This window comes from Dermacentor variabilis, chromosome 3, assembly GCF_050947875.1.
Source record: "Dermacentor variabilis isolate Ectoservices chromosome 3, ASM5094787v1, whole genome shotgun sequence".
NCBI lineage: Eukaryota > Metazoa > Arthropoda > Arachnida > Ixodida > Ixodidae > Dermacentor > Dermacentor variabilis.
Genome location: NC_134570.1, coordinates 15635001 through 15660233, shown reverse-complemented (window position 1 = coordinate 15660233; position 25233 = coordinate 15635001). Strand labels below are relative to the sequence as shown.

The window sequence follows — 25233 nt, the reverse complement described above, 5'->3', positions numbered from 1 at the left end:
CATTGGTACCAGGTTTCTTCATCTCGGGCGTAGCGTCCAGAGCATCAGCCATGCAGATGAATACGTTGACCGCTCATCGGCACTCTCTCACCTTCCTTTCCACACCGCCCCTTCCCTACCCAATTCATCGCGGTCCTCTAAGGGCAAGAAAAGTGAATAAGAGAGAGACAAGAAGGAAAGGCAGGGAGGTTAACCATGCTATCACCCGGCTGTCTGCCCTACACATGGGGAAGGGTGAAGCAAAGGAGGAAGAAGGAGAGAAGAGTCATTGCGCATGCACTCGCAGATGTAGGCTCGCTCACTGTTAATTTTCACTCACAGGAGCTCATAAACACGCGCAAAGAACAACAAACCGAACATGAACGTGACAGCGAACAGTGCTCGAGGCCGCGCATCAAACACCGGCACGCGCTGCTTTTCTCGCGGCACAACACGCAACCATGCTGGCACCAAGCCGGGAAACTCAAGTGCAACGACACTCGCTGAGCACGAGGCCCCAGGAGAGAGAACAAAGCAGGGAAGCCGCTCGTTTGGCGGCGTACCCATAGAATATACGCGAGGATCACCGTTATAGGCTGATCTGAAACAAGAAAGCGGGGCATGGGCCCCTTTCTAATCTATATCTTTAGAGAGGGCCAAGGATGCAACACATTTGTGTACGAGAATATGCGACGAAGGCCGCATTGATAGTTCTACTACCGCCACCGCTTTCCTTCGCACATACTGCGAGCGAGCGCAGGCCTTTTCGCGGACGCGTGCGAAACGCCGAGCCATCGCTTGCACTTCCTGGCGTGGTCCGAACGAATGGCATGTATTCTGTGTGCGTGCGCACCCGCTGATGCGCCCTCGCACAGCGGTCAGGCGGAACAGCGCTGGGTGGCTTTGTGAACCAGAAGCGGGCAGGTCGACGGGCGCGCGTTTATTTTTAACTGCCCCGCTCGATAGAAGGGGTCCCTCCTTTGTGAGTCAGTTATGAATTCGCTTTTCTTTACCCCCGTAGCTCCCAGCGTGCGTTCTTTGTAGGGCGTATGTGTTCGAAAGAGATGAAACTTTATTTAGATGGCTGTATAGACCCAATTCCTGTACTCGTGCTGTCGGTTCAAGGCAAGCGCGTGGCACACTTTGACCCCTTTGGTCTGGCTTCCGATGACGCCTCTCCGAAAGCTCATGCCTAGCTACATGCAGAGGCGGACGCAGCTTTCGGGAGAACCATTGCAACGTGTTTGCAATGCCCCAATGGCTGAGGATGAATCGTTAGATTAGGCAGAAGGGAAAAGCTTCATTAAGTTGCAAGGCCCGTAACTTAAATGTCATGGTGCAAGCGACTCAAGCGTCGTGAGAGCACTGAAAAAAAGAAAAGAAAGGGCTCATTTGCACGCCCATGTGGTTCATAAATATTTCGTTACTTCTACGAGGCAAGGTGATATTTCCGACTCATAAAATTTTAGCTGAAGTAAGGAGTTGGCGTCTTTTTTTGAGACTGTCTCCATCTGGACACAGCCTGCTTGTAATTGTTACGCCACGCGTCACTCGTCGCAAGCATGAACGCCGCAGTCGTCTCGAGAAATTTCTGAGCCATGCTGTTGGCCCTGAGAAGTCCCGAGTAACATCGCATTCCTGTCTGTTCGACGTCACTGGCTAAAATTAACCAGCTTCGTAGGATGTCACGCTATAAACACCCGTCGGGTCACTGGCGCAAAAGGAGCCGACCACCGCCTCAAATTCGCTTACCAAGTAAATCAACTCAGCTTCCTAACGAATATTTCTTATCGTTCATCATTGAATGAGGCAAAAATAAACTTGTAGAAAGTTGCGTAGCGTAGACGTTAGCGTAATCGATTGAACTCGTTAAACTCATGACTATGCAAAAGGGTTAAGCGTGCACATTTTTGCGCTTGCCACAATATATATCTTGTACGCAGCTAACGTGACCTAGCTCTTAAGGCCGCATTGTATGCCCCGAAGCCCACTGCAAACCAAAAAGGAAAATCTCAGTTGAATACACTCCAACGTTAATTCGCTTCGTCGAACGGCCGGAACCCGCACTGAGCTCTCCGCACCTGAGCACAATTATAACAATATATTAAGTCCATTGGTCACATTCTGCTCATTCAGGCTCGTAAGAAGGATCGACGCAAAATCGTCGGAACCGTTCGAGAAACGGCGATTATAGTAACCGACGCGCTTACATCCTGTCGCTGCCTCGGACGCGCGTCTTTCATGCTGCACGGAGGGAGTAAACCCCGCGGGGGAATCCTGCAAGCATTGCGACAGGCCCGCGGCTATGCACGCGTGCACAAACACGGCTTGCCAGCTTGCTTCCGCCAGAGTGGGACGCAGGCGAGCGAGAGGGTTTGTGTGCGGGGAGGACAAGACACTTTGTTTTCAAGGCTGAAGGCCCCCCTATTTAAACTCGCTTTCGTTCGCCATCCCCGAGTGCCTTGGCGATTGCAAATGGCTGGCCGCGGCAAACAAACAGGCACGTGATCGGAAGTATGCGTGCCTTCGCCGTGTCGTGAGGCGATAAGGCAGCGGCGTTGCCAACCGAGTGCCTGTGTGCACGCGGAGAGCGACGGTGCACCGCGACATAATGGCGTCGTATTCGGCGCGGCTCACGACGTCGCAAGCTGAGGACCACGTGCTCACCGCGTTGCAGCCTCGCCCACGAGAACAGTGAGCGGTGGTTTGCCGGACATCCCGACTCTAACGCAACGCGGAGCTTGCTTGTCGACTGGGATGGCGAGGGGCTCCATATCCACGCGATTTTATTCCGTAAAATTATGTGAGAAAAACCGCTGAATTCAGCTCAAACAGGTTTGAATTGAGTTCAGTATAAGGAGAAAGCTGGTAGAGTTGGGGTACTAGTGAAACACGCTAGAGGACAACGTCGCGAAAGGCAACACCTTCACAGGACTAGCTAGCGGTGAGTAACAGCTTAAGGCCTTAAGGCTTGTTGAAAAATATCCAACATATCCTTTAAAAAAATAACTGCGGAAAGAACGGGACAAGGACGTAAAAAAAGTAAGTGAGAAAGCGTGTGCCTCACTTGTCCCGTTCTTTAGTATCTTGTACCGATTATAGCCCAACAGCTAACTCTCCCATCGAACTCACCGCGGACAGTGAACACATAAAATACTTGCGTCTTGAGTTGTCAGCTAGCGAGCATCCCGTGTCTACAGTTCTCGTTTCCATCGTTAGCGCTATTAGAGAGCTTTAGAATAAGAGCTTTGCGGGTGTTAGCGTTGGGGCACGCAGAAGTGAAGAGTTTTAGAATAGGGCTTTGCGTTTGCGGATAGCGTCTTGCGCTGACAGCGCCACTACGGCTTCAAAGAAAAGCTATTAGAAATAATTTAAATATATACCATTTTATGATAGGAATAGTAATTTCGACTTGCGAGTATTCGCGTTTAATTACAATTTAGAGGTTATTCTGTAAAGAGCAAACAATTAATTGCGCTTAGTTTTGAGCAAACCAACTTTACGTGCCTTCACCAGCCAAGCTTAGCTGTGTTAGGCCTAGGAGCGATAAAATCCACAATCGAATTCGGAATCGGCGACGTCAACGGAATCAATCTTCATAACACATGCTAGTTGAGAGAAAGCGATAACGGCACTCACTTCTCTTAGCTTGCGAATTTCATGCGTTACCACGAATCGAACCCAATTTGGTGCTAGGTTAGAGCCCTCGCCTCGATGGGTGCCGCCATGTTTGCTGACGCAAAGCTTTTGGGGCCGCTATTTGGGCTCCCGCTAAATCGGTGAAATAGCGTTCCTGACGCAAAACCGAAACACAGTTTGCGTCTCGCGCATGCGCAGTGGCTTCGACGCTATTTCTTTGGGGCCCCGAAACGTTGGGGGCCCCTATTCTAAAACTCTCTATTGTTTCAAGCCCAGGTTCAAACGGGCGGAGACACGTTCTACATGGGGCCGCTGGTCTTCCAATTGGGCAAATCTAGCGTCACATGCAATTCAACGGTCACTTCGGGGGACATTTATAGAAATAGTGCCGTAGACGAAACACACAAAGAGGGGACGACAAAGACTGCGATTATTTAAACATGCACTGTTTATTACACTAAACGAACAATGCACAGCATTCACATTAGAGCTAGCCGAAATGCAAGAACACCCGTCCACTTAGATTACGGCGCAAGTTAAAGAACCCCACGTGGTAAAAATTAATCCGGAGTCCCCTACTACGGCGTGCCTCATAATCAGATCGTGGTTTTGGCACGCAAAATCCCGTAACTTATATTTCTTTAACAGAGAAAACGGAGGGCGTGTAGAATCGTATCACAGCGCCTTGTCCACTGCCTTCTTTTTGGTTTCCGGCTGTGGTGATATTCTCCTGAACTGGCTCACAACACTGATTCACTTGTCACTAATTTCCGCCTGTTTCAACAAACAGACAAAGGAGCTTTTATCCGCTGTGCTTAATAATTTTGATCTGTTCGTGGAGCAGTAACATTTATGCAAACTTTTTCTTTCTTCTTTTTGGGGGGGGGGGGAGGGAGGGGAATTGCGCGCCCGTCAATAATACCGAGCGAGGGTTTCACGTGTGTAAATTATTCGTTTCCTCCGCAATAATATAAATGTATTGCTATATCACGGTTAGTATGGGTCTCGGCTAAACACCGCAGTGACGAGCTTTCAACGGTAACGTTACACCCCGGCCAAGACGAAGATGCGCAAGAGAACGGCGTGTGAGCCAGCGGAAGCGGAGGGATGTGGAGGAAGCGATAAAGAGCGCGGACAGCGCGTAACAGATGCCGAAAGCCGAGATGGGCGCTGCTCGGCCGGCAGTGGTCGGCGCAGGCCAACTGGAGGCTGCGGCGAGGAGAAGGTTGTGTCGGGTCCCCGAAGGACGCTGTTGCCGAAGCCGTGCAGCGCTGTGAAAGGCCTGCAGCGCGTCCGGTAATCTGCGTTCCTCCGTTGCGCACGCACTCGACCACCCGTATAGTCTGCTGTCCATTACGGTAATCAGTCGACGTGACGGAACGCACACAGCGTGAAGACAGGATGCTCTTATCGAGATCGAAAAAAGGAAAAGCAAAAGAAAAGAATGTCGCATGCCCATCGGAAGATGCTTTAAGGCCGGCGAAATTTGATATATCCGGTTGTTCGTTATTTTCGAATTACGCGATTTGGGAAGATAAAAGCAGGCAAAACTCGTGAAACCTTTTGTTTTGCAAGAGAACGCGACCACGGAATGAGCAGCAAAAAAAATAAATAAATAAAAAAAGGAAAGAAAAGCAAGTCAGTGATGTGTTTGTTTTCGCTCGCTAATACTCAGTGGCGCGTGTTTTGACAGCTTCGATGGTCACTGTGCTGGCCAGTAATGCTCTGAACAGTTCCGTTCATTAAGCCTTTGGTTTCTTCATTTGGCTGCTATGTTACTGCCTGTAGATGCTGTGGCACAACCATCACGTAGAGCGTCGCTGGGTATATGGGCGGGAACGTTTCTCTTGCTTTTTTTTTTTTTATTTGTCAGAGCTCTGCTGGGCTCTTCGATAACTTCGACACGTCCGGCGTCAATCAGTCGTGATGGCTTTCGCGTGGTTTCGTAAAATAAAAGCGCAGCAGTTATCTCAGGGAATGGCGACGCAATGTACGCATTAGGTTGCACCGTTAGGTACAGTGCCTATATAGAAAGGCCCCCACCACAGGTGAGGAGGGTGTACCTTTACGTATACGCGTGATATGTCATTATTAATGTTTGAATATACCTCAGAGGCAGTCATACGTACGCTGAAAGGCTCCGCACCTCATCTTAGTTTTAGCCAACGCGGTTAATTTGTGCCGCACGCGCAGAGTAACTGCTCAGCTCCGAGGAAAGCCAGGAGGGCCCGTCTGCGTCAACTTCGCATCGCACAACGCGAGCGCAGCTTGCGTCCCTCGAGGGCGCTGCAAGGTATACGCGCGTCCTATACGGACAATACCGAGTGCCAGACCAATGTTCCAATATCGTATGTTCCACATGTCGCTACTCTCTCGTGACTTTCTACTCGACATAACCTAACCATGTCCTCTTCGCAAATGAGTGTTACTGTTTCCTTACTTTTTTCGTACGAGCCACATAGCGTGTGACCCCAACTGTGGCTTGGCCTCGCGATAGTACTCGTGGCTATTCCAGAGTCTCTTGAAACTAAGCATAGGGCACCCGTTCGCGAGACTGCAATCGTTGTAGCGAAGGCGTGATCTATACACGGGCGCCGAGTGGCCGCTCGCGTGGATAGCGCAGTGCGACGTGGTCTGCAGCCACGCAGAACGTGCTATATCCGCGCGCGTTCTGCGCAACTGCACTCAGCGCGGTGTCCGCACTTTAACCACGAGAGAAATACGCTGTGTGTGGTCAGCGTGCCAAGTTCAATGTCACGAAGGCTACATCGATGGGCATTGATTACAGCGCTACAATTGCGCGGCATAACATAGACGCACCGACTCGGCGCCGAAAAAGGACAGCTTGTCGGTGACACTGACCTCGAGGTAGAATAAAGTAGTTGAACGAGGAACGTCGCTGGAACCTCGTGGTTGTATTTTAAACCCTCAGGCGGGAACAATTGCTGCCGCATACCATACGTGTTCACGAGTGGCAAGCGCTTCTTTTTTGTAAGAGAACTAGTCGCCCTGTAGTGGCTTTCTCATGGTAGTAAATAAAAGAACTTACTAACGTAAAGATAATCGTCTAATGTAGTACATTTCAAGGAAACACAGGGAACCTGATACAGCTTCGCGGAAGGCGATGGGTCAACGGTACGGCTTTCTGTCGCAGAGAGTTCACGCGCACGTCACACGTTTCATCCGCCGTCTGCGTCGCTTCTCTTTCCTTGAGCCACTTTCCTTCAAAGCATGTTGTCAAAAGGCGCCACTTCTGGATGCCGCTCGCAGACGATTGTCTCATTTAACTTCGCATAGCTCCCGTAACGCTGCACGGTATTGTCGGGGCCCCGTGGCGTATACACGGTCGTCCCAGAAAGTCCAATTGGGCGCGGCGCCCGACGCAACCTGTGGCCGCCGTCGACAGGGCGGCACCCGCCATGCAACGAGTGTGCGCGACACACGCATACATTACGCCCTGCTGGCTCCCCCGATGCGGCGTACACATGCATACATAAACAAAACGAGTGCCCCGTCACCACGCGTGCAGTGGCAGTTACGGTGCCTGCTGTGCCTATAGGGATTTCAGTCGTGCTCTCAAACGCCGAGACTACGATCTGTTACTTTCGACGGTGACGCCTCTAGAGGGCAGTCGATTGCGTTGAGCAACAGTCGACTGCGAAGAGAGACAAGCATGCTGAGGTTGTGTGACGCAGCGGGCCGTTAACAGCGCGTGCCTGTGCCTCGCGGGTGAGAAAAACGCCGCCGGTTGATGGAGGTAATTCTATCGCGATCCCCGCCTTGACATTCGCCTGTGTGGTGACGCGGGACTGCAGACACGACTCGAGCTTTGCGAACCGCTCGGTGGTGAAGAAAAGCGCTTCTATCGGAATGTGCAACTTCAGTGTATAGCGCAAAGGGTTGGGGGTGACCAATCATCTTGACGTATAAAGCAGCGCACGGAAACTCGACACAAAGTACCGCTCCTTGTATCCTGTTTCATGCTCTGCTTTATACGCCAAGGTGATTCAATGTGTAAGCCTAGTGCTGTAGAGAATACACGCTAAATTGACAAAGCCGCCAGAAAAGAAAAGAAAGCTCAGATCTGAGTGGCAGAGCTATGGGGCTACCGGTCAGCCACCGTTCGAATGATTTGCAATGTGAGGCTTCCGGGAGTTTGTGGTCCTTCGCGATGACGTCAGTGACGTTCTGAAACGTTGCTCGTACGGTGAGTTGGCTTTCGAATGACCGAGAGCCGCTACGCGCACACAGGATAGCCGTTATCTCAAAAATATTGGATTGGTGCTTAGACCGGGGGGAAATTGTGCAATTTTGCCTCACGAAGCACGAATAAGAGATTTTTCGACCAACGTGAAAGCTCTTAAAATCGAAGCAATCGATTGCCGTACAGCCTGTTCACGCGTTCAAGTGAGGCTGGCGAATTTTCAGATTCTATATACGGTGGCGTATAGAATAGCCAGTACACTGAGAACTATACTAGCAGTTCTGAAAAAAAGAAACGCATTTATTACACCAACGACTGAAACGCGGAGATACGGGGGCCGTATAGGGTATGCGGTGAACACTATACTGCTATTTACGCAAGGCAACTTTCCTCAGCGAAAGTCGCCAGCGAGCAAGCAGGCGTATACCACGCCGAAGCGCCCGCATCCTCTTTCCACACTCGAAGTGGCCCCGTTGAATCGCAAAGTTCTTCGGGCGCGATCCTCGCGTCATTGCGATCGTAGCTACGATATGAGCGTTTCCCGCAGAGCGCTAAATTCTGCAATGCGGCTGCATTCCACGGCATTCGTAGTTGCCGCAACATCTGAGAGAGAGAGAGAAATCGACGTCGTCAAAGAGAAGCGTTACACGCCCGGGAAAGGATGTGAGCGCCACGGCTACACACACCTGGGAGGCCTTTGTGGTGCTGGGAAGCCGCAGTGCGGGCTTCCTTCCTCTGCCGTGCCGCTTGCAGTTCCGCGAAGCGCGGAGCGCGCAGCTAGTGGAAATCTACGCCGGAAAAGTCGACGGCCGGCAGGCGCGCTATACCAAAGCGGTGATCGCTTTTTAATGCCGCGATAACTGTGTCGCTTCGGGAGCCCCGCCGGGTGCGAGCGAAGCACGATTCGACAACCCATCCACGCTGTCGCGCATGCCCCGTGCGAACAACGTGCTTGCATCTGGGCCTATGTAAGGCGCGCGAAGCACGCTTTGCCAGGTGACGCAGGCTCAGTGTCACCGCGGCTATCGGTCTCGACTGTCCTGGAGGTGATGGGAGCTGCTGTGAAATTTCCGAAACTGGTCGAAAGGCGAAGCTTGTGTCTCGTTCGGAAGCCTGCTCGCGAATCAGAGGTACAAGATAGTAATTTCAAACCGATGTTTCTGGAAATTTTTTTCGCTAGGGGGGGGGGGGGGACACTTCGCCGGGGACGGAGTGGGTGCAGGGGTGCTGGGCAGGCGGCATCCTGGTACATAAAAATTTCGGAAGGATGGGTAGGTGGGAGAGAGGCACGTGCCTAATGTGACCCCCCCCCCCCCCCCCCTTCTCCTCCTTCTCCCTGGCTACTCCGTTGCATCTCGAGGAGCCGTTGCACATGTGCAGTGGTGGAAGTAGAGACCGGGCAACGGGCCTCGTACGAACTGTTTTGAGGTGTGTATATATATATATATATATATATATATATATATATATATATATATATATATATATATATATATATATATATACATCGTGTGTGTATATATCATCCTCGGCTCTCTGGCCGCTTCACGTCAGTGCCTCTCGTTTAAGCGCAGCCGATCGCTCAGCAGCAGATAAGTGTTTCAGATGCCTAACTCGTAGAAAGAGCTCCTCTTCACACACCTTGGCAACATCGACGCCGACGGCACACTTGATGGAACCTGCGGCACCCGCGCACCTTTGCGTGCGTGTCCCCGTGAAAGCGTCATAAGATGGCCGAGCATCGCTGGCGCTGAAGCGCTGCCGGGGCCTTACCCGCTCGCTCGTGCGCCACACGCTAACCCGCATGGTGGCCGCAGATTGGTTCCGCGCTCGCGCCGACCACGAGGGGGTCGCGGGTTTCGCCCACCGGCCGCATTTCGGCGGAGGCGAAGCGCTAAGGGCGACCCTCCGGCTGATCGCGCAGCGCAAATAACGCCGCACCGGGGTGGCCTAAATTCGGACCGCTCCGCACAACGGGGCGCCGCTTTCTTCGACGGCCGCGTTGGAGCATGGCTTCGCCATTGTTGTCGACCATCTCATTCAGATTAATGCGAGCAGCATGTATTACCCTGACTCTATGCCAAGACACGGGGCGTCTGCTCGCCAACGAACGAGAACCGGATCCACGAAGAGCTTTTCTTTATTTTCTCAGTTTTTTTTTTTCATTCGTAAGACCTGTTTGTCAGATAACGGCGAATTTTCGCTATCACCTCCTGCGCTTTCACGATCACCTTGTACGTGCGTTGTTTTGCGAATTGCTCTTGCTTGGAGGAACGATTTTGCGAACGTGGGCCAAGTTACTTCAGCGTATTTGCGGATGATTTCTGACTTTTGTATAAACATACCTTCCTGTTTCGTATAAGGATTCGACTTTGAACGTTTGTGCAGTTCAGTACCCAGTTCTTCCGAACATCTTTCCTCGCGCCCTTAGTCTATATATATAAACAGGGTGTCCCAAGTAGCTTACGCTATAGAAGTTGTTTGTTTAAATTATTCAATTTAATCTGTTATAGTTAGCCAAATAATTAGCACATAAGTATATGTTGCTGGCAAAAGATTACAGACCACCGAACACCATATAAGTCTCAGAACCGTGCATTGTACCAACATTTCCTTTCTTTTCTTTTAAGCTTCAAGCTTGGCTAACGTTAGCTGGGGCGCGCGGTATTGTTGCTAATAGTTCATGACAGCAGTAGTGGTGCCAATGGCAACTACTTTTCCAATGGTCACAGTCGATTATTTGACAGCGAACTATGGAAAAGTTGGCCTCTACGTGGTCAGCTAACTCGAACTTGTAACTGAGTGACGACAATGAGAGAAAACAAAAGTAACAACTATATAATGGAGAAGAGTGATTAACGGTAGGGAGGTAAGTCTACAGGTTCAGAAGAAAATATATAGCTAGAGAGAGAAAAGTTGTATGGAAAGGTCGGAGGTCATCCTGGCTGGTTACCCTGCGTGGGACGAGAGGGTTTACAGATAGAGGAGCACAAACGATGTAAACAGCGTACGCAGTCCAGCGGTCTATAGCGGGCAGCGTTCTCAGTCAATTAAGTTGTCCCGTGAACATCAGGAACTTCAGCAACGCAGATATGGCCTTGAGCGTGGAGCGTCTTTGGGAGTGCTGACCTCGCACTTTTTGTTCGGATATCGAGCGACTGCCGCGTCCATCCCGCGCTGTGCGCATCGCTCGACGCCAGAGCGCGGCCAGACGAGCTGGGGGGTGCGCGAGTGTGCCGCTGCACGCGCCGCGTGCAAGCAATCCGTTGCGGATCCAAGGCGTAATCACATAACGTGCGACCCATGCGCAATAAACAATCGACGCTTGTCAAGATAGGAGGGGACCGAAAATGATAAGAACGCTCACAGAGTATACGCACGCGCAGAGACAGAAAACTAACTAGAAGTTATACGCTAGAATTCACGAAGTCGCATCGTTTATGTCGTGTCCTCCCGTATCCTCAGTTGTAAACGAGCCTTGAGATTGATGGTAGATAAGCGGCTGCGTTGAATACAACTCGAGGTAGCTGCACGGTGCAGTAGCATCGTATCCAAAAAAGGCAAGAAAAGCATGCAAGCAAATGCACTGTATAGACCCGCACCGCTGCGTACAAAAACGGGCCGCGTCTTGCAATTGGGCGCTTGTGCGCTGTTTGTTCTCTTGATGCGCCATTACGTTCCTGCTGCAATGACCTGTTTTTCGTGGGTATCCTTAATAAGATATGGACACTTACATAGATGCTGCCTGTGAATCTTCTATGCATGCACACAACTACGAAGCACCTTGCGCACGACCAGACGCACGGTTTCTTGGCGGCACCGCTACAGTTCAACAGTTATAGGCAAAGGTAATAATAATAATATAATAATAATAATATCTTTATTGCCAATAATGAAATCAGTACATTCATACAGGCCTGCCAAATCCTAGAGCCTGGCAGGCAGCAAAACCATACACGGTAGATTAATGAATTATTTATAAGCAGCGAACTCGAGTATAGCATACCAGGTAAAAGAGTTATGAAAGTTTATACAGTATGAAAATAATTTTCATTGAGAATAATGAAGCATAGAAACACAGCAATGCGTGTGAACAAAATGAACATGAGATATAACAAATAACCATACACCACTCTGACAGTCACGGTGCAATAGAATTGCACAATCACATGCACGAACACAAGCAATAACGGTAAACGAAAGTAACAAATACGCCTTTACAAACCGATACACCTTAGCAGTTTCTTTAACTTGTATTTCGTTTTTGCATAGAAGATAGTCTTAAATACATTTATAGTAATTAGGTAATTTGGAAACATACATCGCCGAATTGAGCTATACATTGCCGAATTGAGCTATACCTGGTGGTGATTGATGCTCGGTCACAGCACGACCCAAAGAGCTACGCAGAGAAGGCATGCGAAAAACGCCGCCGTCTGCGAGTACGAAGCACGGCTGCAGGTTAAGCACGTTTCATAAAGTGCTAACAGCGCTGGTATATGCAAGATGTATTTCTTGTAAGGTTATAAAAGCTGGCGGAACACTACTAAGTGGATCTTGCCCGCTCATTTTGTCTGTTTTTCTCAATGTTTCCGCGTAATATCTGCCGCCACTGTCTCCACGACCAACCGAAACGCGATGTGCAGATTTCGCTCCACTTTTGTACATGTTTCGGTTCGAGTACATATGATTCCTTCCGCTTCTCGTCATTGTCTCTAGTGCCACTGCTGCGAACATTCATGGTACAGCGGAGCACACGAATCAACTAGAATTTCAGTAAGGCAGCTTGTTTTTTTTTTTCTTTTTGCCGAACGTGACTGCGTGATTCAGCTGGCGCGCTGCGCATCTGCCCGTAAATGCGCGTTCAACAACAGGAAGGAACGTCCGGCTACGGCGGCGTCCGCCTTCAGTGCGTGCGTGCGCTCCGAGCATGGGTGCACGCAGGGGAGCGAGCTGCTGAACCGTTACTCCCGGATGCTGCGTGGATATAGGTGCGGGGGGGCTTTCCCGACGCCGCGTACGGGAAAGCCCCCTTTGGCCGCCCCTTAAAAGTTGGCCCGAGAGCATGTGGGATGTGTCCGAGCGAACATCGCCCGTTTTGTCCGGCCCTTGTCCACCACATCGAAGGGTCTGACACAGAGCCGCTCATTCCAGCCAGAGAGCCGAGGGCGCGCACCATTCAATCGACGCTGCGGCAAGGACGAGACAGCGTTGATGGCAGTTAATGGCAGGCCTTGTCAGTCATCTTGCCTCGATGGGCGGCGTATCTTATTATTTGACGCGCTTAAGAATATGGTTGCGATAGCGCAAGGAGCAGGACGCCACCATCTTCGGACATACAACAGAAAGAACAGGAAACGTCGCAGATACCATGACAAACGAAGAAAAAGTGTAGGGACATAAAAGCCAAAATGAACAAATGTTTTCTTACTAGAAGCATTACTTTCAAAAAATATCTAAACAGCATTTTTTTATTCTCTTTTCACTTACCGAAAATTCAGCAAATGGGAATGTGCCATGCACTCTTGCGTCACACCAGCCACTGAAAAAGAAAACGAAAAAAGAAATCCGAGGATACCTGTTGGCCTTACCTAGACGGTAACAACTTTATTTCGTCAACAGAAAGGATTTCGTTGATTTTGGTGGGCTTCCAGGGTGCGTGAGGTGGCCGTCCAGTCAGGTTCTCCGGTGCCGCACGCTATGGTCGTGAGGTCCTGTCTTTCGGCGACTTCCAAAGCCCAGCTGACGGCCTGCAGTTGTCATTCTCTGTTCGGTGTTAGATTGTTCCATTCGAATAAAATGGGCTCTAAATCTGCCTTTGTGGCCCCGTAGAGCTTACATTCGGGGGTGTAGACTCCTGGGTAGGCATTGGAATGGGGGTTTTGGAGAGTCTCTATCTCGTCCTTCTGTTCCCTCTCTCCCGTCGTCCCCCAGAGTAGGGTAGCCAACCAGACGCATTTCTGGTTAACATCTCTGCCTTCTCTCTTTATTTCCTCCTCCTGCTCCTCCTGTCAGTTTGTAGCTTTCGCCATGCCGCTTGATGATATTTATTAGGGCTTCTCTTCGACGGTGGAAGCGGCCTTCTGTTGTTCCTATAGTATACAATGTAATTTCGTGGTAGGTGGTCAAGTTCTCTCTGACCATCTCAGAAGGCTTTACCTATGCGCAATTAGAGCGCAGGCGAGAGCTTGCGCGGTCAAGGAACGCGCGGATAACACAGGCTTCCGATAGGGACAGCGAGGATGACGTTCGCGGCATCGCCGACGAAGCCCTCTCTCCTCACGCAACACCTGGCGCGCTATCGCGGCAGAAGGCGTTCCCTTTTTCCCGCCGTGCCCCGTCGAGGCGTCGCAGCCAGTGGGGCTTTAGGGGCCGTTTCGATGCTGCTGCATACTACAGACGCCGGCTTTTTCACCTCGTGGGCCATTCGACGCTTTCGCATCAACAATAAACAGCGTTTATTCGACTCATTCGGTTCGCTGTGCATGCACTTGCAGCGTGATCTAACGTGCAAGCGAGGAGGAAGAATGAATGAAGACGCCTTTTACGCGCGATTATTTGTGATTGCGACCTGCCACAGCACCGCCATTCGATTCAATTCTATTTCATCTGCATGGTCTTCAATTCAATGAAATTCTATGTGGAAAGGGGTAGTCGGCGCTACATAACTCTATAATACCCGACACAGCTAAAAAAAAAAATAATCAGAACAACTTGTCCACCTTTTATTTTTTTGGCCATGAAGAGTACACTTTCTTTAAAAAAGGAATGTTATTTGAGTAAAAAGCTTATTATTTGTAATTATTTAATTACTAACTGTTTGCTAAACTATCTGGGCCTGAAAACTCGCTCCAGCGTATTAAGAACGCTCCTGTAAGATACGCGCTAAGTTTCTAGATAGTAGCTCGAGTGCTACTATCTAAATACATGTAAAAGGAGAATTCGTTTTTCTGGGCAACCACTGGACCAAATTTGACGAGGTTTGTTGCATTTAAAAGAAACACTTAAAATCTATTGACTGTCGGTCTCGAATTTTTTGAAAAAGTGACAAAAATCGAAAATTTTCAAAAATCTAAACTATCAAGTTTACAACTCTGTAATTCAACAACAAAATGATAATACAATTCTGTGAATTGCAGCTAATAGAACATCTAAAGCGGACAAAATTGATATGTTACACATAAATTAAAAAAAATTGTAATACAGAAATACAGATTTTCCAGAACATTTGTAAACAACCTACCGAATTTAGTTAAGCTGTAAAATTACATATCGAATTTGTCCGCTTTCAATGGTCTAATGGATGCCGTTTACAGAACCGCGATATCGGTTCTTGGTGCAGAGATATGAATTTGTAAACTTCGTGCTTCTTTTTCTTCAAACTTTCGAATATTTGAAAATTCTTTTAGCAAAATTCAGAACCTAAATCGAAATTCCGCTTCCAACAGTCACTATAATTTACCTTTCTCTCTCACATGCAACACATTTTATTAAAATTGGTCCACGGGTTATCTCAGAAAAACGTTCTTGCGTTTTACATGTATTTGAATACGCCACGTCGGAGTTGGGCCCGAGCTAAAGCTTCCTCTTAAATAAAAAATTTCAGCTACCTTACTCAACGCAACATAGATAATACGCCGGGCATTGCAGGAGTAGAGGCGCCAACAGCTTCACGCATTAGGACTTTCGTTCCGGTCACCTCCTTAACCGAGCACAGTGTTGGCAGGCAGTCATCAGATTGGCTAACCTTTCTCTTTTTCTCATCTCCTTTTAGTGATAGCATCTTTCTTTCTTTCTTTCTTTCTTTCTTTCTTTCTTTCTTTCTTTCTTTCTTTCTTTCTTTCTTTCTTTCTTTCTTTCTTTCTTTTAATCCTATGTTTCAACACGAACGTCCGCTTCCGTAGATGGTGTCATAGCAAATGTTCGTAGGCCTGTTCTCGGTGGCATCGACAAGTATTCCGTCGCTTGCAACGTTGAAGATCAGAAGCTCCGCGTCTCTACTCGACTCGCTGGCATCTCGCACACAATTGGCCCGGTGAAAGCCCTAGGACGCTTTATCGGTTGCCTGCAGTCGTCCGCGTCGGCAGTTATATTACTATGACCCACTGAGGATCGTGCTGCTGCCTTTCGCGATGTTTTCGCGGACTCGCTTTGCAATCAAAGAAAAGCAAGGCGCGCTGAATTTAACAATTTCTCCTTCGATAAATACCGTTTCGATAATTCATGCACTAAGCAGCTACCCTTGTGCATTTTGACGCTTTTCTGCGACTACCTTTGTTCGTCGTTAACATCGCCGGTTGACTGCGGGAGTGCGGATTGAAACGTGAGAGGCATCTTTTCTCCTTATATTTGTTTCTCGCAACAGTCCTACCGTGCTTGTCAAAGTTTGAATTTTGACCTCAGATCTATGAATTGGCCTTTAACTTAAGCTTCGTATTCATTGCAGCGTCGTTTTTACGACACACTCATTCGTCTGGAATGATTTGCTTTCTCTTCGACGCTGTGACTGCCTTCGGTGTCCTCGCCTTTAACGAGAGCATGTTCGTTTTGCCTCCGGCCGCAGCGGGGTTCGGCAAGGCAGGAGTCATTCTGCGCGCGTCTTTTCCTCTTGCGTTGTTCCCTGCGTGGACGCTCGCGTTTCCACCGACGCGCAGAAGCTGAGGTCTCATCCGATAGTCGTGGCACGCCTCGCTTGTTCTCTCCTTCCTTGCCTCTGGTTTTACTCGCATTTACACTCGCTCTTCTTGAGAGACCGCGGCCGCATCTATTATCACTGTGCTGCAGCAGTAGTATGCTTTAATCCGTGACTGAACGACGAAAGCACTACAAGCAGTTTAAAAGCGCTAGCTCTGGCTAGACTCGTGGTCGGAAAAGCTGTAGCTTTCCTGATGACATCAGCGGCATATATCGACTACAACTCTAGCCGGCGAATTTCGGACAAAAAAAATATAGTTCAAGCCAGGCTCTTCGACACTTTAGTTAAATACCCGTGGCAGCACTTGTATGTCTGTCGAGCGACGATGTTCCAAAATGAAGGCACACATCGCTCTACGTATTCTATTCTGTCAAGTATAAATAACACTTTGCAACAGATTGTTGCTTTGTCTGACGGCTGCGAGCTATGTGTTCCAATTCTAATATTTTCATATGATAGGTGCCGTTAAATTCCTTGTCTTCGGAGCACAGTCGGTGCCGAAAGAGTCCGCTTAGGCTGGGCATTAACAATTGTAGCCACTTGCTGGGCGACCTTTAAAATATTTACACAGAATGTGCAGGAATTCAGAAGTTTTCGCTTTGCATCTCCAACTCTAATACTTTTGCCCGAGCAAGCGCAGCAATTGCTTTTGTTGGATTTTTGTACTCTGTCTTTAGAATGGACCCTACACCCCCGAAGCACGAGGGAACTTGCAGCTCACTGGTGCGATCATTTTATGCAACGTGGTGCGGACGCCTCGTTTTCGTACACTTGCGTGCTTTTCTTCGCAGTGGCTGATCTGAATTGCGACTTCCGCATGCCGCGTGACCTTGATAGGCGAAACTAAACAACAATTCTGTAGGGAAAAAAAAAGGAAAAGTATTTTGCAACTTGCTCCTAAGGTTGCTTATACAGATGTAAGCAAACAGAAATCATTCTCTTAAAGGACAGAATCATTCCACGAATTTAGTAGAAAGGGTAATCGATAAGAAAGCATTCGTCGACCATAATTTGCACGTGTTTTTGGTACAAACCAATCTCCAGCTTCTCGGGAGTCGTATGTGTACGTCTTATGCTTTAAGAGTCCACCGTCCTGAGCGCGTTCTGTCGTAGCTGCAAATGATTTCTTAAGCCGAGCATACCTTCGCTAAATTTGTTCACGCAGTAACCCCTCCCCCCGCTGTTCCCGCGTGTCGCAGGAGGACGCTGCGCGGCGATGAAGCCCCGGAGCCTGTGCGGGTCGGCGCTGGCGCTGGCGCTGCTGCTGCTCTACCTGTGCGCGGTGCGCCAGGTGCGCGGGCAGTCCGGCACGCCGACGGGAAAGAAGCGCTCCGAGGACTACACCTACTTCAACCACGAGGAGATGACCAACTTCCTCAAGAAGGTCTCCACCAACTACCCGGACTTCACACGCCTGTACAGCGCTGGAAAGTCCGTGCAAGGTGCGCGACACGCTCTCGTATATGCGGCGATTGTTACGGGTCGGCCGAAGACAAGTCTGCTTGTCGAAGCGTTGGCTTCAGCGACGTTTCTTGTTCGACCGCTGTTAAGCGCTTCAAATCTACCTGCACGCTTCTGTGAACCCTTCTGTATTGTTTGGTCGGCATTGAAGTCTCGAAGAGTTTTACCTTGTGCTGAAACTTTATATGTCGATTTCGACGTCCGCTGCGAATAACGAGTTTATCTTTAGAAAACGGTTAAAGGGTGTGCGAAATGTTCCGGGCAAGTGTCATTGAGCGCCGGTAAACGTTTGCGCGGGTCTGTGCTCCACGGCCCAATGTGTTCGTTATAATCCGTACGGAAAGGACCAGCAAGGAGCAGAAAGTTTCGCTACCCACATTTCTAGCATCCAGGGTGCTCAGCGAAGCCTGATTTTGTGGATGCTCTTGCGGGGTTGAAGATCGCGCACGTGACAAATAGATGACAAATAGAACGCGTTTTCCGGAGCAGAATTGGGAGAAAAAGAAAGCAAGCTCGACGGACGATACCTGTTTATATTATTCCAGGGCGTGAGCTGTGGGTTCTGCTGGTGACCAAGGACCCCCAGGAGGAGACGCTGCTCAAGCCCAACGTCAAGTACGTTGCCAACATGCACGGCAACGAGGTGATTCCACTTGTGCACTCACTCTTCTTGTACGAGTTTAGGCAGCGGCCACTGCGCCTTGACATTTCGCGAAGCGCTGCACTATACCTGTTGCTTATGTCCGCAGCTTCTGCGAACGTGCCAAAGTTCGCGTCAGAACGCGAGGCGGGGCAGAACCACCAGGTGCTCGTTGTGCTCACGTCAAACAGGAAGAGGAAAATTTGAACGAGCAGCCGTAAAAGAAAGGGTTGTGTTCCTTGCACACCGTTTTGCCAAAAATAAACGAAAAAATAATATGAATAAAATACATTCGGTGGAAGATTTTATGTTCCCTTCCTCGACGCTGAGCATGCGTACCAAAATACTTATAAATAATTATAAATGATACGCAAATGCAAGTGTAGGGTAGCCAACCGGCACACCGACGGGAAACGTCAAGCACACCTTTGGTGACTCCTTGGTTAACCTCCCTGCGTTTTCTCTTCTCTCACTCTCCGCTAAGGCACTGGTAGCTTTCACTATTGGCGTATCCGGGTGGCCGTTTCTCTGCGCTAGCGAAAAGAGCAACTGAACGATCCTGCTATCATAAGCGTGCTACTCCGACGATAAGGTGGCAGGACATTCGCTTTCATATTCATATATTCTCGTAATCCAGCCGTAAATCTGTTTCTTACCGCCCTCGTAGCACGGCCAACGCTCTCTCGAACATCCATCCACCCGGGTGTTCTACAAATCATGCTTCCATCGCTATGTACCACGATGTTGTGGCAATTGTAGAGAATTTTTTCGCTTTGCACCGCGTTGACGTGACGGTCGTGCAAGTGAGACTGAGGCACACCGAAGGCGAAACGTGCAGCGGCCGAGGACCTTCACGACTTATAGGCAATGGCCGAAGCATAGTGTGTTGCCGTACGTTTTATTGAAGAGATGGCCCACTTGAAGGTGGCGAGTGGCAAGTGATTGGATGACCCCCGCCAACAGCGGTCGTGTGTGTGTGTCTGTTTTTATTCCTAATGCTGGTTCGACGTCAAGGACAGCCCAGACCTTAAGAGTACGCTTATTTCTGTGCAAAGCTTTTGTAAGCTTTATTTCATCCCAGTTCCGTTGATTTGAGGGCTGCTGTTGTTTTTAACGCGAGAGTGTTCAGAGAGGAGGCAGTGACAGCGCTTTATGTAACCAGCACGATAAAGATCTGAAAAGTCCTCTGTTCATCTGTAAATGGCGCAACTATAGCCCGTCGCCCCGCAGATATCGCAGCGCTGCGCACAGCCGCAAACTCGCCCAGCACGGGCGACGAGAGCATGTGCCCAGTGCGCGGGGCAAAGGCCCCGGATGCTGGGCTCTAATCTCGCTCACCGGAAGGCGTGGGACAGAGGGCGGCTTCCGTGTCGGTCAGCAGCGTCGCTTACTCCAGTGGGAGCGCGATTCGGGGTCGGCAAAACTCGCGAGAAATCCTGTCGTGGTGCCGCGAGAGTAGTCTTCTCACCACGGCCGTCCTGAATTCGCGGAAAGCTGTTTTTTGCCACTGTCGGCTCGTATGGCCAGTTGTTGCGAGAATCTACGTACTAACTTTAGAGTTCGTCACTGTGTGTCGCGTATTTCTGCGACCACTTTCTTTAATTCAGGTATGTTTGCCATATATGTATGTGTTTCTGGAAACTGAAGGGAATCGCACAGCCGTTCATAAATTGAAAGCTGAGGTGGTTTAAAGACGGCATCAGGACAGCTGTTATGCGTACGTGTGTTTAGTACAGTGCCACCTGCGGCGTTCGGCGTTCTTTGGAAGAACCTGTGCCTGACGGGACCTTACGGCGTCCTAGCATGTATAAACGAGCACAGAATCAAACAAGGTCAAGTAAGCAGACTGCATGAACGCTTACTTACAAATTTCCTTTTTCGATTTGTTTAATTTCGTGCTCGTTTCTCCTTGTTGCGAAGAAAGAAAGAAGAAGGAACTTGTACGAAATTGCCCAGCAGTAAACATCGTTAACATGAAGAGTCGGGCCAACTTCTCCGCAAACCCGCGCCGTCGCCTTCGAATCTTATGGTTGGGCTGTTCCGTTCGGCTGAAGATTGCGAGATGTGGAAAAGTGGAGCCGCGTCAGATCCATAGAGCATTGAAAACGAAACAGCAAGAAATAGCAAAGAGGAATGGCGGGGGCCCCGCTCCACCGTCGGAATCTCGGTCTCAGCGCACTACTTTAGGTGAGGACACCGACAACCACTACGAGTGCCAAGTATGACTTGGAAATATGTAACGTTACCAAACCGGTCTCTTATGCGAACAGCATTCTTTTGGGAACTTTACACTCTTTGCGGTATGTTCGCGCCTGACTCCTCTCACGCTCCAACTTGGACCACCGGGTCTGCGCCCGAATGGTGACAGCGTGTCCGGAGGACAGCGCGAGGCCCGGCTGCAGCTTATGCACGCATTGCTCATTTCGGCGGCGGTGGCGATGCGGCGGTGTGTCGCCACATTGCTTCAATGCTAATCGCATTAACGTCGACATTCATCGGGAGAAGGGTTCTACCGTATTCTTTCTTTGGCAAAGGGCCGTATTTGTTTGTTTTCTTTCTTCTTTTCTTTCGTGGTTAGCGTGGTTGGGTCTCTGCTATAAGTGCAACGCAGTTATTCAAGCACGTGCCTCTTGCTTAATGCTCACAAGGTTGCATTCAGTTGCGTGGCTCGTCCCGTTATTCCTTTATTTCGTTGTTCTTTATTGGGTTTGCTGTTCATATTTAAAGCATTTTACCTACTGTTAAAAGGTGCCTTGTAATTAATTTTAGTTGTTAAAAATTTGTGCATCTTCGGTGCAAATCCAAATTGTTTTAAAACGCACTCTCCAACATTACATGTTGCATTTAGTAATTATGCAGGCTGATCACGGCGCCGTCAAAAAAAAAAAAAAAAGAAAGAAAGAAAGCGGAGGTCGAGGAAATGTTTTTATTGCTGTTTTTCCTTTTGGAATTACAATCACTTATTTCCGCATTGATATTGTTACATATATATGTATACAGGAGGTGGTTCCATAGCACATGGCTGCAGCGGGACCTCCTGGTTGTTTTTGCTGTTGCTCAGCCTTCAGGAACCACACTTTTGCATTAGCACGTACTGGAAGAAGTGTCAGCTGGATGAAACTTATTTTGTGTCATTCACTCGTACATGAAGAAGAATGGACGACTCGTATCTTTCGCGTGTACTACTGCATAGTGTGTGCGGGCGCTTACAGCGTACGGAAAGAACTGGCTTGGCAATACCGAGCAGGAAGTGTGCTCATGCGACTGGGAATGGTTTCCTTCCCGGGGGCTTTCAACTCCCCGAAGTGCAGCGCGGCGCAGTCGATCGCTGCTGTTGTGCACGCGGCGCGCTCGAATGATGCACGTGCGCAGGCGGTGGGCCGGCAGCTGATGGTGTACCTGATCGCGCACCTGCTGACGCGTTACAACGTGGACCCGTACGTGCGCTACCTGCTGGACAACACGCGCATCCACATCATGCCCAGCATGAACCCCGACGGATACGAGATCTCCAAGGAGGGAGCCTGTACCGGCACGCTGGGACGGTAATGCAGCGGATGTTCGGGACTTGTCTTTCTTGGGCGCGAATGTCTCCTAAGTAAGCTTGCGTTCAGTTGCTGTGTATCTTACTGCGAAGAGGGCCGACCTATGGCCTTGGTGAGGGAGAAGCGCACAGGAAACCGTGCTTAACGACAACGTGGAGCAACAGCGAATGAGGATAGCCCAACGCATGCCCATTCTTCATCAATACAAACTTCAGAAGCGAAATGTAGAATTTGCCACTGTTAAAGGTAACACCTTATTTGCATTTCATTTAAACGGGGCCAAAAAGTCGCCGTCGTGACGTGTTACAAAGTCTGAGTTTCGTCTGTGAGGGAATCAGCGCAATCCTCGAAGATTTGGCCCTTCTGCACAGGCACTCGCCATGGCCGACCTCACAACGTGCAGCCTGACCTGCATCGCGTCACGCATAGTTTGAACGAACATTCAAGTGTCGCTCGCAGCTGCACGTCTCACATAACTAATTATTAGCAGATTATGGTTATTCTTTCTCTGAACTTCATTGACCCGGTACTGCATGACCGACAGGAATATATATTCCTCTTCAAAAATATGAGCGAACGATGCTAAAAGCGGCTAAACATCATTGCTGCGTAAATAATGGCAAACTAGCGCATTTCCACAGTCGAAGCGATGTTCGATCTTGCTGTCTCGGCCGGCTGCGCAGGTACAACGCTCGTGGAGTGGACCTGAACCGCAACTTCCCGGACCACTTCAAGACGCAGACGCAGCAGCAGCAGCCGGAGACGGAGGCCGTGCGGCGCTGGATACACCAGATCCCGTTCGTTCTGTCCGGAAACCTCCACGGCGGTGCCGTCGTGGCCTCCTACCCGTTCGACAACTCGCCCAACGCTGGTACGGGTCGCTGCTCGAAAATACTGCTCGCCAGTCCTGGCCGAGTTGACGCTGCATGCAGTAGGCCATTACAAATTAACGCGGATAGTAGAGTAAGACAAAGATAAATATGTGCCCGCGTCTGTGTTTGACTTGTCCTCGTTAATTCCCGCGCTACTTTGATGATTGTAGCGCGCAGACATCCCTATTCACGCGTAGTCAACGTTTAAGAGAAAGGTGGAAGAAGCACGCAAGACAGGCCTTGTCTGCAGCATTGAGGAGCTCATTACAAGTGTTCTGGAAGCGTCTAAGCACAGTACGCTTTTACATGCACAATAAAACATATAGATTTCGACATAGAACTTGAGCGACCTTGAACGATTTGTAGACGGGCCGAGGGGAGAAAAAGGTGCAGCAAGTCGATTCATGGCCTTGGAGATGCTGGACGTATGCGAAAAAAAAAAAAAGCAACGTCGTATGTACAGGCTGGAGGGCCCACGGTGGAAAATGTTTCGCGGAATCACTTGCCTCTCGCAGGCCACTGTCCATCATATATGGAAGATGGTGCGCTGCCTTGGCTCGTATTTACAACAATTACACCTATTCCACGCCCTTGCCCTCCATCCAGGCAGTTCGCAGATTGATGTAGCCGAAGATTTATGTGGGAAGATTGCGGTGTACGTGGTTATATCCAATGGTGAAATTCTCGGCGTGGTTTCTGAGACACGCTTCCCGGAATTGAATGTATTTTCACTCGAGGAACTCAACGATGCTGTGGCCGCCTGCTGGCGTTCATCGTTGCCAGAACCGGACGGTATCACATTCGTTCCTTTATGCAACCTAGCTGAAGATGGCTGAGGTCGACTTCTGGAATGTTACAACCAATCATAGAATGATAACCGCGTTCCTGAACGGTGCAAGTCTGGCCGCTTGATACTACTCCTCAAGCCTGGAAATTCACCATTTAGCGTCCTACCAATGCGTTGCGCTGTCCAGCAGCGTTGGGAAGGTAATGGAAAGGAAGGTTCTCACGCGCGTTGAGTGGTACCTTGAGCGCCACAACACATACCCCGAGGCCATGTCTGGATTTAGGAGACGCCGCTCCTCTGTTAACGACGTCATCGACCTCGTGACATCTGTGCAACAACAACAACAACAAAAAAATACCTCAAAGGCATATCGGTTGCGCTTTTCGTCGATGTGAAAGGCGCCTATGATAATGTAACGTACGAAGCCACTCTCGATGCCTTAGAGAATAATAGAATTGGTGGACGAATGTCTTGATGGATTCGGAGCAGCTATCTATTCAGCAGATCCTTCTTTATACAAAGTGCGGATGGCCGAACCGCTTACCAGTACACTTGCCGCGGCGCCCCGTGGGGCGGGGTTCTCAGCTCTACTTTGTTCAGCCTTTGTAATCATTGCCAAGGTTCTACCACAAACAGTCAACGTTTTCATACGTGCTGACTACATATGCATTTGGGCCTCGGCAATTACATGTCCCCAGGTGCGTGCATGGCTCCGAAAAGCAGTGACCCCAACGTCGACGTACCTGCGTGCTCAAAGCCGCAGCACTTCGACTGCGAAGTGCGCCTTAGTCGCTTTTATCCACAAGTCCATGACCTGGGGCGCTAGAACGTAAAACTATTCCAAACTTTTCTATTCCATTTCTGTAACCAGGCCTCCGCGATTGGCCAAAAATTTTTTTGGACCACCCCCACTTCACCTGTCTGTCACGTGACGTCACGAAAACCGCGATAGTTACCCATCTCATATGACGTGTACACACTGATTTGCATGATTTGACGGAACAAAAGAAAAATACTTATTTTTGATTGACGCCTTTTCACCATTAGCCCCCGTCTATTGGTCAAAAGTTTTCGGGGTGCACCCACTTCACCTGCATGTCACGCGACGTCACAAAACCGCAAAAACTCACCGCGTCAAAGTGACGTGTACGCATTAAAGATGCATTAATATGCCGAACAAAACTGAATTTTCTTCTGAATAACCGCAGGCTGCCCCGTTCTGAAAGGAATAAAAGATGGCTGTCGCCGATCGCTTAAACGTGGCTACTCACACCTGCCGGAAACACATGGGTTTATTTGCGTTTAATAAAACTTCTTGCGTGGCCGTGTAACCTTTTCGAGCCCTTTCGGCACGTTTACGACCTCATTCTGCCAACTCTTCTTTGCTGAGGATTCGTTTTAGCGTCGTTCT

At 49.4% G+C, this 25233-nt stretch overlaps 1 protein-coding gene across 8 annotated transcripts in view; it reads left to right on the top strand.

The window, feature by feature from the left end:
* The window catches only part of LOC142575180 (carboxypeptidase D-like), a 193700-nt gene that overhangs the window by 146294 nt on the left and 22173 nt on the right, over positions 1 to 25233 (top strand). For all 8 annotated transcript variants that reach the window (XM_075684274.1, XM_075684276.1, XM_075684273.1 and 5 more), the window contains exons 2-5: positions 17717 to 17959; positions 18524 to 18621; positions 21991 to 22163; positions 22847 to 23034. In XM_075684274.1, coding sequence (XP_075540389.1) covers positions 17717 to 17959; positions 18524 to 18621; positions 21991 to 22163; positions 22847 to 23034 — 702 coding nt within the window. The remainder of the gene's footprint in view (positions 1 to 17716; positions 17960 to 18523; positions 18622 to 21990; positions 22164 to 22846; positions 23035 to 25233) is intronic.